The sequence below is a fragment of the Barbus barbus genome (genome assembly GCF_936440315.1).
Source record: "Barbus barbus genome assembly, chromosome: 25".
Taxonomy (NCBI): Eukaryota; Metazoa; Chordata; class Actinopteri; order Cypriniformes; family Cyprinidae; genus Barbus; species Barbus barbus.
Window position 1 is genome coordinate 21,205,296 of NC_136753.1, and position 12,683 is coordinate 21,217,978.

Sequence of the window (12,683 nt, forward strand, 5' to 3'; positions counted from 1 at the left end):
AAGCCCTGCCATTATGTGGCCACAATGCATCCTGGATGTGCCATTATTTTACAAACGTGCAAACCCCAATGAGGCCTGCAAGCATCCATTTGAACCACAAAATGACTGGTGGAATAGACTTGCAGGACATTTCTTAGGAAATAGTGACAAAGAAACAGGAAGAACTGCAACAATAGAAAGTAACTGAGCAGAGAAGAACTCTAAAACTCACCACCAAGTTTCCAATGACCATCACCATCATGAATACAGTGAGACACATTGTTTGTCCAGCCACCTCCATACAGTCCCACATGGTTTCTATCCATTCTCCACACAGCACCCGGAACACAATAAGGAAGGAGTGGAAAAAGTCGTTCATATGCCAGCGGGGCAGCTCGCAGCTCTCAGCGATCTTACACACACAGTCTTTATAGCTCTTCCCAAACAGCTGCATGCCCACCACAGCAAAGATGAAGACAATGATGGCCAGCACCAGGGTCAGGTTTCCTAAAGCTCCCACAGAGTTACCAATGATCTTGATCAGCATGTTCAGAGTGGGCCATGATTTGGCCAGTTTAAACACCCTCAGCTGTATGAGAGAGAAGTTTGAGATTCACAAAAGGTTCGGAATAAGAGAATAAGACATTTTACTCTACTGTTCAAATGTTTGGTTACAGTAAGAAGTCTCTTATGCTCACTGTGGCTGCATTTATTCATTCAAAAATACAGTCAAACTGTAATATTGTAAATTGTTTTTGAAATTTAATGCAATTTAAAATTGATGGCAAAGCTGAAATTTCAGCAGCCATTACTCTGTCACAAGATCCTTCAAAAATCATTCTAATATGCAGATTTGGTGCTCAAACCGGAAACCGAGATACATATTTTTCAGGATTCTTTGATAAATAGAAAGTTGAATAGAAAAGAAAAGCATTATGTCTGAAACATATCTTCACTGTATATCTTCACTGTCCCTTTTTTAATTATTTTAATGCATCCTTGATAAATAAAACTAATTTCTTTAAAAAAAAAAAAAATCACACTGACCTCTGATTTTTGAACGGTAAAGTACATACAACTATGGATGTCATGATAGAAAAATGTCAGTAGTTGATACTAATACCCGTAAAATATAAAAATTGACACTAGATTTGATACCACAGCAAAAACCTAATATGCTAATATACACAATTCATTTTGTGTATTTAATATTTACACAATATATTATAATATTAAGAAATCAAACTAAGTTAAAAAAAAAAAACTACTGTAGTTCTGGTACTTTTGACATCCCTACATACAACAATAGAGAAGGGTAAATGCAAATACAAGACAAAAATGATGCTTCTACTAATTTGGTACTATCTATTATATAAAAACATGTGCATGAACATGTCTTCACTCATAACGCACCAATCTGAAGGATCTGAGCACAGACAGCCCCTCTACATCAGCCAGCCCCAGCTCCACCAAACTCAGGCTCACAATGAAGCCATCAAAGATATTCCACCCCTCCTGAAAGTAGTAGTATGGATCCATCGCTATCAGCTTGGCAAACATTTCAGTTGTGAAGATACCTGTGAAAACCTGAGATAACAAGACGACAAAGAAAAATGTCATTAAGACGATCTCAACAAGGTTGAGGGAAAATGTTGATGATACATTACATAAAAGTATATTAGTATCTAGTCCATAGAAAAAGGTATTTGGATTGTAAATTAACATTGATTGCACCTGTATCATGAATAATGTGAGATCACTAAATTGGATATGTAGTGTAATGGATTGGTAGTGGAAGATAATAGAAACTAGAATGGTGGTGAAAGACTGGTTTAATGCAGGCGGCATTTTCAATGTAGGTCCATCAGATGCTGAGGAGCAGACATCAGTGCTGCACTGCCAGAGACATAACTTAAAATGGAAATGTGGGACAGGGTCCAGTATTGCTGCTCATTACAGAAATGGGGAGATGCTTTGGACTGAGAAAGGAAACGACTGAATTTAGGACTGTCAATTGATTAAAATAATGCAATTAAGTTAATTACATGATATGCCAATCAATCAAATGCATATACAAATATATGATATTCAAAAGCACAATTGCATGGCAAATGAAAGGAATCAAAATATGTGTTTTGTATCAACTTAGGGAAAAATTACAATTAGACATTCATACCAATAATACAGAAACAGAATCAGGAATAGGACTGTAAAACATTAAAAATAAAATTACAAAATATAATTAATGCTATAAAATAATGAGGCACTTTTGTTGCATAATTAATTACATTTTATGAGGTTTACTTTATGACTGTACAATTATGTTACAGATTATTTTTCACATTACTTTGGTCATTTCTATAAAAAAAAATAAACTAGAAAAGAAAAACAAATAAGAAAAAAAATGTATATATTCTTACCAGATTTCCAACAGAAAGCACCTCCTCAAAGTGTGGTGTCATGGGATAATGCTCCATGGCCATGAAGACTGTGTTTAGCACGATACATATAGTGATAGCCAGGTCTACAAACGGATCCATCACTATGAGGTTCATTATCTCTTTTATCTTTATCCAGATTGGACAGCACTCCCATATCAAGAATGTGTTGGCAAACTTATACCAGCAGGGCGGACATTTTCTCTGAGAGTCCTCCAGCTCTGTGGTGACAAAAATAAGGAGAAAGAAAAGTTTGAGGCCTATGTTTTTTGAGCATGAAATATGTAATATGGAACTATAAATGGATATTATTAATAATGCTGATTTGGTTTTATTACTGTTTAATTATGTTTTGGTAACATTAATACAGACAGACAGACAGATGTTGCACAATACCTTCCACCAGTGTGTTGGTGACAACAGTCATAGCACTGTTGGCTCGCTCTTTTCGGCTAAAGGAGGTATTGAGCTGGTCCACCGACACCATAAGAGAACCTGAGTGTTTTCTCTTTCCCTCCACCTCTGTGGTCTGTGGACAAGAGTGATATAAGGTGGAGAAACACAAAGAACTATCAGAGATGGGATGTTTTTCAAGAAACATTTTAACCCATGCCAAAATACATGCGCATGCTAATAAAAACACAAGCCCAAAGTAACCTGCAACTCACACTCAACTTTTATTGTTCCATTTAGACATTTCTGAATTCTCTGATACATTCCTAAGTGGATTCTCTCTCTCTAAACCACACTGTGAAGTATTGTATCTAAACTCTTGTCAAACAGGCTTTACTAAACTACAATTTGATTTTATGGACCTACCATAGCTAATTCTCTTACAGACCCAACAGTAGCAATCTGAAGTCATAACCTTCAGTTAAAATAAATGTACATTTTCAACCTTCACTTCAACTTTTCTACACTAGACGATAAACACATTTATAAATATAAATAAATTGTATAAATAATTGATGCCTTAGGGTAGTGGTTCTCAACTAGGAGGACCTTAAGATGACTAAAATAATTTAAAATTAGACAAACAACAAAGATATTTCTTATTTTAGTTCACCTGCTCAACTGTTTTTTTTTTTTTTTCTTTCAAGAACAAGGTCTTGAAAAGTCTAATTATAAGTGTTATTTCCAGACCTGGAAAAGCAATGTAATTTAATAAAATTCATAAAATGTTTTAAGAATATACTTTTTTCTAGTTAGGCCTAGCTCTAAATATTTCAAAAGGTAGAAATTGAGAGTAATTATTTTTTTTTTTTAATCCTCATCCTTAATCCATTAAATCACAATCAACTAAAAAAAAATCTTTGGGCCTTTAAATATTGGGCAACACTTTACAACAAGGTTCATTAGTTAACAGTAGTTAACAACATTAGTTAACATGAACTAAGACTGAACAATAATACTACAGCACTTATTAGTAGATTAGTAGTACAGCACTTATCTTAGTTAATGCTATATTTATTCATATTTTTATTTTTGCTCAAACTATTTCTCAAAGGCAGTGATTATATATATATATTCATTTTGGGTAATCAATTAATTTAACTCTACATCTGAGATCGCGAATTACACACCTATTTATTTACTTTAGTTGCAAGACTATTTATTAATGCTAGCTGCTCAAAAGGTTGCCTACTTGTTCTCCAGAGAATATCATGATGCAAGAAGAAAATTCACACATTGCTTAAAGCCCAGTTTTCACTGCATTAGAAAAGTCTCTTGAATATCATTTCATTGGTATTGTGGGTGTTAATCAAGACTATGTTTATCTGTTTATCTTATAATTGTTCCTTCCACTGTTTCAAAGATCATCAAGATTTTGCAATGCAATTACTTGGGGACAGCAGCATGTTCAAGTGAATGTCTGAAACAAGATGCTTTAAAGTTGGGTGAAAACTGGACCCGAGATCATGCTTCCCACACAGGAGGAGAAGGCAAAGAGAGTATAAGGATGTCAATCCACCATGCTAACTAAAATGAGGCAGTATGCTGTTATTGGTAAGGTTAGGATGGGTTTTTCTTGCATAGCACTTTTTTTGGAGGGAGCAGAGTGGTCCTGAAATTCTGAAAAAAATGAGGTTGAAAACTTCATATATGTAAAATAAATAAATAAAATGACAAATCTAAGATTGCGGTTGATGGGTTGATGTGGAATGGGTAGAGTGTGACCTGAAAAATATTATAGGTACCTTATTTAATGTGGCAATGTAATTAGTTTGTAAATTAGGTTAAAAGGGGAGGGTCTACGGCATATATTAGTTTAAAAATGGGTATTAATGTGCACAAAGGGACCCCTCAAAAACTCTCCCAATTTCTTTTTTTGATTGGCCATGCCATTCACAGAGGCAGAGTGCTGGCAGGGAGTGGGACTGGTAGGATTGCAGATCAAGACTTGCATAAAATAATAAAAATAGAGACAATAAAAGTAGTTGAGGGGTTGGGAGAGAATAGACAGACTAGAAACTCAGAGACTTAGAAGGACAGAGTCAAAATGGGGTAAAAGGAAAGGGAAAGAGAGAGGAAAAATCTGAACTGGAATCATAATCGGCCACTCTTGTCATGCTTATACTCTGAACCTGCCCCCTGTGGACGTCCTTACACTGTCATCAGAAGCTGCCTTATCTATTTTCACCTCAGGCAGTAGCCGGCCAGGTCCAGACCCGATCAGAGACACCACGCCGTTGCAGTCCACTGTGCTGTTTCTCTTGCAGCCTGGGTGGGGTGCTAGTGGGTTAATGCGTGAGGAACCCTGGCTGTAGCCACTGTAGCTGCTGCGTCTGTACGGGACAAAGAGGGAGCCGCGGCGGTCTTCGCTCTCCTCGACCGTGCTGTGCTCGTCATCTGCAAACTCGTTCTCCGAGCCCTTGAAGCTGAATATACTGCTGCGGCGGGACATGAAGGGTGAGCCAGGGATGCTCAACAGGGACTGTAAAAAAAGAAGGACGACACATATGAGAAAGAGGAATCTTCAGTGAGTGTAAGAAGCGAGCATGATATTTACACATGAGAAGAAAAAGACTGGCACTGCACTGGTTTTCCCAATCATTTTTTCTGAGTGGTCTGTTGAAGACTCCACATATTGCATACTAGTGACTCTCAGAAAGGCGGAGAACAATAACTGCTGAGTAAAGTCATTAAATGAATAATTTAACAGTTAACTGCAAGTCATTCTGGTTTTCAGACAGCCATTGTTCTATGAAACAGTTTATGAAACAGGACTAGGTACTGTAAAGCTGACCAATGTTTAAAATCAAAATAGAATTAAAACAGACCCTGTTTATGGTCTTATTGCACATTTCTGATATTCTTGTTTATTTATTTTTATTATGACATTTTCTTAAGAATTATTTCATTAAGGTAATTACAAATAAATGTTTGTCTTTGTAACCTTTTAGCTGTCTTCATAATCTTTGTGATAACTGAAAAGCATTGTCATTGTTAACTAAAACTAACACTTAAAAATTGCTTTTGTTAATTGGAAATAAACTGAAAGTCTGAGTGAATGCTAAAAACGATTGCTAAATAGCTGTCGGCTATCACGTGTTTAATTATATTAAATAAAGATTAAATAAATTATGCGATGAATAAGAAATGTTGCCTTGGCAATTAACTGAAATAAAATGTTTAGTTACAGCAATTACTAAAACTGAAATAAAAATATATAAATCTAAATAGAAATATAAAAAAAAAACATAAAAATCACAAAAGCGCACAACAAAATGACTAAAATTAAAAATAAATTGAATAAAATCAAATAAAAAAATTCTAAATACCATAATACTGAAGTAACGCTGCTTAATATGATTTAATATAACCTAATATGTGTTGCTGACAGCTATTTAGTTATTGAATTTTTGCATTCGCTCTGACTTCCAATCAATCCAAATTGATTAATTATTTCCAATTAATTATTTCACTTGTAAACATGTAACATTATGGAAGTTGAATGTGTTCTCAAAAGTACACTCTTGCTCATACACCAAAAAGAAGCATTTATCCAACTGCAGAATGCTTGCTTGTCGCTAAAATAGGGTCCAATAGGGTCTGGCTGCAGACATGCACTTGCATTTTTATACTTGCACTCTCAGACTCCCGCACTCCCGTCACTTGCCCTCTTTTTTTTATTTTTTTATTTATTCATTATTTTTTTTATCAAATTTCTCAACATTTTACACAAGTAGCCAGGTATTATCTAACAGGTATTCTTTGGTCTTTATTCTATTGTTCTATTAATATGTTAAAATGAAAATGAAAACAGGCAATGTTTGATATAATATTTAGTTTCATTGTAATGTATGTACGTCCCCTGAACTACATTTCTGCGGCTATTAATATGTTTAAATGAAAACGAAAAGAGGCAGTGGTGTTTAAGATATTTCGTCTGTAAATACAGTGAGGAAGATTGCAGCAGCCAAGGCGAGCTGACTGACGTTATCAAGTACACTGCTCTTTGCAGAATTACCAGACTTGCGTTGTTCCATCCGCGGGAGCTCACACTCCCGAGTCGAACTTGTGAAGTCCGAACTACCGAGGATGCAAGTCTGAAATTTGCGTACTTGGTATTGAGAACGCGCGCAGACCTAACGTTACGTCACCAGGCTATTTGCCTAATCTTCTCGGTAGTTTAGACCGCGATGGAAACGCAGACAGCAATAGATCTGGGGGCAAAAAAGTTCCTGGGACATATTTTTCCAGGTAATTTCGATGGAAAAGCGGCTTATGTTTCACAGAACTAATCGTTGCCTGGGTTGTGTAGGCTACATATATGTGGGGCGGATCTATCAAAATAGGGGCGAGACCCTTTTGGGGTAGGGGCGTGTTTGTTTTGGTGATTTCAAATATCAACATTGGCTTCCAGAAATCGCTTATCCTGCCTTTAAGTGCATTTAAACCTCCTGTAGAAAACCAAACACTTAATATGGCTTAATGTGTTAAGATAGTGGCATTAAAAGATCAAATTCAATTTACAGTTTATTAATATAATATACATGCAGTGTTTTCCTCCCATACCGCAAAACGTTCCATAATGTGGTATAACGGACTAAGATTATAAAGACCAAACTCAATATGCTCCTCTTCATTATTAAAACATAATTAATATGTACAGATAAGCAGACGAGCCCAGAATAAAGGCAACGTGCAAAGTTTCGCATTTTCCCATTTAGAATAAAGTGTCTACAGTACTTTTATATCATTGTCTTTGTCCATTAAGCTACATTACGTGTTTTATTTCTAATGATTTTCTATGGGAGGAAAACGTTAAACGTGCAACTTAACACACTCGTCTGCTTGCCTGCTTGCCTGCTTGCCTGGGCTCGTCTGCTTGCCTGCAAGGAGTTGATCCTTTTAATATCATTCATATGGTCTGTTTAGTTTGCATCAACAATAAGAAATACTGAATTTGTTTTTTATCATCTTAGTCCGTTATTATGCCACATTAATTGCTGTATGAGAGGAAAAGTGAAAGTTTGCTCGTAGTGTTCATGGCCATATGCTTGCCTTGTAGTACATTCAATTGATAAACTATATATCGAATTTGATCTTTTAATAGCACTATCTTTAAGCCACATTAAGTTTTTATGGTTTTCTACGGGAGGTTTAAAAGCGCTTAACGAGAGACTTTGTGCATTGCGTTCATATTCTGCTGTTCTGTGGCCACGGATTTGTGGGTCTTGTCTTTTTCTCCAACAGATGACTTGTAGGACCCTGCATGTTATAGTACCACCACAGCATCTCGTCACCAATGGCAACACGCATGATTTGGGATGATTGCAAGTGACGTCGCAGGTGGGGAAGAGTGTAAGCGGCGATTGCAAGTGATTTTGTAATTTAGTTTCTTTTTTTCTTGTCTTCACCACCTGGCTACTTTTGTAAAATGTTGCGAGATTCAATTGAAAAAATAATTAATAAATAAAATAAAAAAAAATAAAAAAAAATAAAAAAGACTGCAAGTGACGTCACTTGCGGAAGTGCGGGTGTCTGAGAGTGCAAGTCTGAGAGTGCATGTCTTAAAATGCAAGTACATGTCTGCAGCCAGACCCTTCTCTAAAATTCACTTCCCATCTGATATTCACGGATGATCCAAGATGCTAGTTTAGACCACTAATATTGCAGAGTTCTAACTGTTTGCTGAAATTCACTGAACGCTGGTTGCTAGCGCAGGCATTTTCTCTGCGGTGCGGCTGAGAGCCTTCTCCCTAATGGAGCAGTTGACCACTGCAGACTACATACAGCAGAAAAAGGCCCAAATGCGCTCTCAGCAGGGACTATTTTACTCAGATCACTCACTAAGGAGAAGTGGGTTGATCTGGTAAAGGGTTGAGACCGCAGTGCTACAAAGGAAAAGTCCTATGGAGATTGCATAATGATACTTAAATATCCATAACAATCAGTGGCTTTTGTGCTAAATCTAAGAAGAAGAAAAAACACTACCAGGGGTAAAATACTAGGACACACTGTAATAACTAATGTAATGTAAACAGCTTCCGATTAAAAGGCAGCAATTGCCTAATAAAGTACTTTAATCCATTGTTGCGAGGTTGATTCGAGCAGAATTTGCAGGGTGGGGCCCAGGAGTATAACTTCCTGCTCAAGCACACTATATTACTGCTCTCATCAGATGAAAGATTTATAGCGGGTAAATAAATAATTCACTGGGCCAGTGAAAGTATGTCGTTCCTGTGCCATACTTCACATCTTTACACAACAACATACACAGATGTAAAAGGTCATGAAACCCAATAAGATGGGCGTAGAATATGCAGGGGACAGTGTACCCCGACTCCCCCCCCAAACACACACACACACAGTTTTAACAAAACATAAATCTGTCCCCAGCACTTTTTCAGCCAAGTGTGTTCACATAAAGGTTTTCAGGGGCCAGCGTAAATACATCTAAATTTAAATTCAAAGAGAAAAGATAGTCCATGCAAGACCTGTTATTTTATTTGTATCCAAAATGAAGAGATGTGAAGATTATGGAGTGCTAAACACTGTCATGCAGTGTACAGTGTTGCATTCATACTCGAATCCGGAAGTCCAAAACAGACTCATAGAGGGTAAATATAGCTGCAAGCAGCAATGACGGGGCCAAGCACTCCAGCAGCAAAATGAGGAGCTAAGCATAGCATGGAGCATCAGACCAACTGCAGAAATTAGTAATTGAAGCCATTTAGGATTATTTTAGTCAAAACTGCTGAAAAATCATAAATAAACCTGTAGTAATATGATTTATTGGCTTATGACATTTGACCAACAGGTGGCACCATTATCAAATCGATGTGGTGTGTTCTGTGTGAGGTGACAATGGCACACACAAAGTTTGGTGTCAATATGCCAAAGCATTGCAGAGATACGGCCTCAAGTGTCATTTTGGCATCATGCCTCAAATTCGTTGGTATGTGAAAACTGTTTTGTCTATCAACACAAAATCCATTTAAATTTTTTGTCAGCATGGTCTGAAGATGATATGATTCGATTTTGGTGAAAATCGAACCAACGGTCTAGGAGGAGTTCGAAAAAGTAGGTTTTTTAAGAAAATCAAAATGGCGGACAGGAAGTTTGGCTAACTATGGCAACATTGGTATCACTGTTCTCAGCATTACCCAAAGAATCTATTAATGCCAGTCTCATTACAATAGGCAAAATTCACAGAAAGCTATTAGTATTTATTTGAAATTTCATTATAACTTTTGACCACAAGGTGACACGGTCTCAAAACGTTTTGAGTACTTTCAGGTCATGGTCTCAATGGTACATACAAAGTTTCGTAGTGGTACACCAATGCATTCGCAAAATATAGCATTTTATATCATAATACTCTATTGTAGTCAATGGCAATTTCATGTTTTGTTCAATTATAGCGCCACCAAGAGGCACAACCCCACCATTTTTTTTACGTGTCCTTAGAGGGTGCCCATACATATGTGTGTCAAATTTGGTGAAAATATCTCATTTTGTTTTGGAGTTATAGACATATTTGTATATGAGTGGATGAAAAATGACTGACTGTTAACTTTGTTTGCATTTATGTGCCACTTACTATCAAAATTTTGGCAATTGGGTATAAAAGCATGGCCAGGACGCTATGTTTCCAAATTTCTTAAGGTGGTTTCGTGTCGTTTGGAGAAACGGTTTCTAAGATATTGGCCAATGTTTTTTAAGCGCTAAAATGCAAAGTTGCACAAACCATAAGGCAAAATCTGGCAAGTTTGGTATCTCTGGACTCGGCAAGGATTCAGGAGTCTAAAAAGGTGACTCCCGTGAAAATAAGTTGACCACACCCAAAGTTATAAGCATGTGAATATTTGATTTTACCACTAGGTGGCGCTATTTTTAACCTTCTCAGGTTCCTTTAGTGCATCGTGCTGATGAACCATACCGTTTTTCGTAACGATACGTCAATGCGTTCAGAAAATATAGCATTTTAATACAAAATTCTAAATGGCCGATGCCCAAAATGGCTGACAACATTGGATATGGTTCAACTCATGATGCACCGAATCTAAAGAGACCAGTATCGTGATTAAGTTGAAAATTGTAATGGTGTAGCGATATGACAGCACCCAAAATACTATCAAACACTCCAACGCAGCTCCATTCTTTGCGAAAGATGGATAAAAAGGCGCACAGGAAACAAAAACCTTGAAAAATGACATACGACCCACCAAATGCTGGCCAAAACACAGAGATGCCGATTCGCACGGGACTAATATTATCAAAGGACCTCGGTGTTCGGCGAAATATGGTAGGTCATTTGCAGGGGAATTTTTACTTTACAAACTACAGACATGGCCGATTTGCACGGGATTAAGATCACAGACAACCTCCTCAGTTATTACAAATGACTGGAGGTCACCAGGTAATATTAATCCCTTGCGAATAGGGCTTATGACTCTTTTTAACACAGAGATGTGAACAGAAATGTATAGATTGTACCTTGATGAAAACAGTAATAGTACTCATATATTTTATTAGCAAGTGGAAATTATTATTTTATTTTTCTGAGCAATTTCGTTCTTCCAGTTTGAAAAGCAAAGTTGAAGCAACGTCACAAAATATGACATATATATATTAATTCAGGGTGGTAACTGGCTCCCATGACTGGAGAGTACGCACCTACATCAGCGGTTTCTCCGCATTTATTCATGAGAAAGAGCTTGTTCAATCCGATTTCCACGCACTATTATAAAAGAATAATAACTGCATTATTATGCAGAAAGTATCACTTCTGACTCTTCTGTCTTCCCTCATTGTCATCATTCAGAGACATGGGTCGTAAGTGTTCATTTCCTATGTGTTTCTTTTTTTACAATTAAAAAAAGACGCGCTACTAATTCCTGTTGATTTTACTGCCTGTTTACTGAAATTTTCTGTATTTTTGTTATGTAAGATAATAGTCAAAGTGAACCACTTACTAGTAGTTGTCATACTCTGGGCTATCGTTCTCCGATTGCAAATAAAATGTGTGTGTTTAAACTGCTGCTCTCTGCATCGCTCTCCATCTCACCGTGTGTGTGTTGCATTGCCATAAGAAAATTATCCATCTTTATGTGCTTAATGGCGCTTCCCTTTTTATGCAATCCCATCCCTCTTTCCTCTTTTTTTACCCTCTCACCTCATCACAGATGACACAGCACCTTTTTGGGACCCTTTTCAAATTGTCAGTGTGAAAAAAAAATCACTGCTGAAACAGGGGTTTCATGATACTTTAAGCAGGTGTTCCTACTGCCCTCAGAATAGCTAAGCATTCCTCTGTAAATCAGAGAAATGTGGCAAAGTGAACAGATGACAGAGGGATCAAATAAAAGAACTCAAAAGCACTAGGTTTGACGTGGTTTTGAGTTATTTAACTGAGCTTTTAGAGATTAGGAGAAATGTAGAATCATAAATCCATACGCTGCTGCCCAAAGCAAGACAATGAATGAGATGGAAAGAATTACAGCAATAGATAGATGGGCACTGAGCAAGAGCACTTCCTCTTCTTCTGATCTTTGAGTGTAAGGCTGAAGCACTTTGTCTAATCACCCTGGTGATATGGACGATGACTCAGCTGAAAGTGGTAGCGACTGCACAGAGCAGAGAACAGCAGTATCAGGGGCTGGGCTGGGCTCAACTGGGCTGTGATAGCAAACACCAGAGGTTATAGCAGCTTGCTACTGCAATGTAACAAATTGCAAATAACTGTTGCAGTATAATTGGAGAGAGCAGTTAGCTTTAAATCACTAATGCTAATAATAAAATACTGTCTATCAAACA

The 12,683-nt window shown here is 37.0% G+C and overlaps 1 protein-coding gene across 4 annotated transcripts in view; it reads right to left on the bottom strand.

The window, feature by feature from the left end:
* The window catches only part of LOC306844692 (sodium channel protein type 8 subunit alpha-like), a 55,387-nt gene that overhangs the window by 24,183 nt on the left and 18,521 nt on the right, over window positions 1-12,683 (bottom strand). For 2 of the 4 annotated variants that reach the window (XM_079377007.1, XM_079377009.1), the window contains exons 11-15: window positions 5,026-5,352; window positions 2,814-2,946; window positions 2,400-2,638; window positions 1,393-1,566; window positions 212-568 (exon numbers count right to left, since the gene is read on the bottom strand). In XM_079377007.1, coding sequence (XP_079233133.1) covers window positions 212-568; window positions 1,393-1,566; window positions 2,400-2,638; window positions 2,814-2,946; window positions 5,026-5,352 — 1,230 coding nt within the window. Of the gene's footprint in view, window positions 1-211; window positions 569-1,392; window positions 1,567-2,399; window positions 2,639-2,813; window positions 2,947-4,995; window positions 5,353-12,683 lie in introns of all 4 variants that reach the window. The other 2 variants (XM_079377010.1, XM_079377008.1) reach the window with 2 other exon arrangements.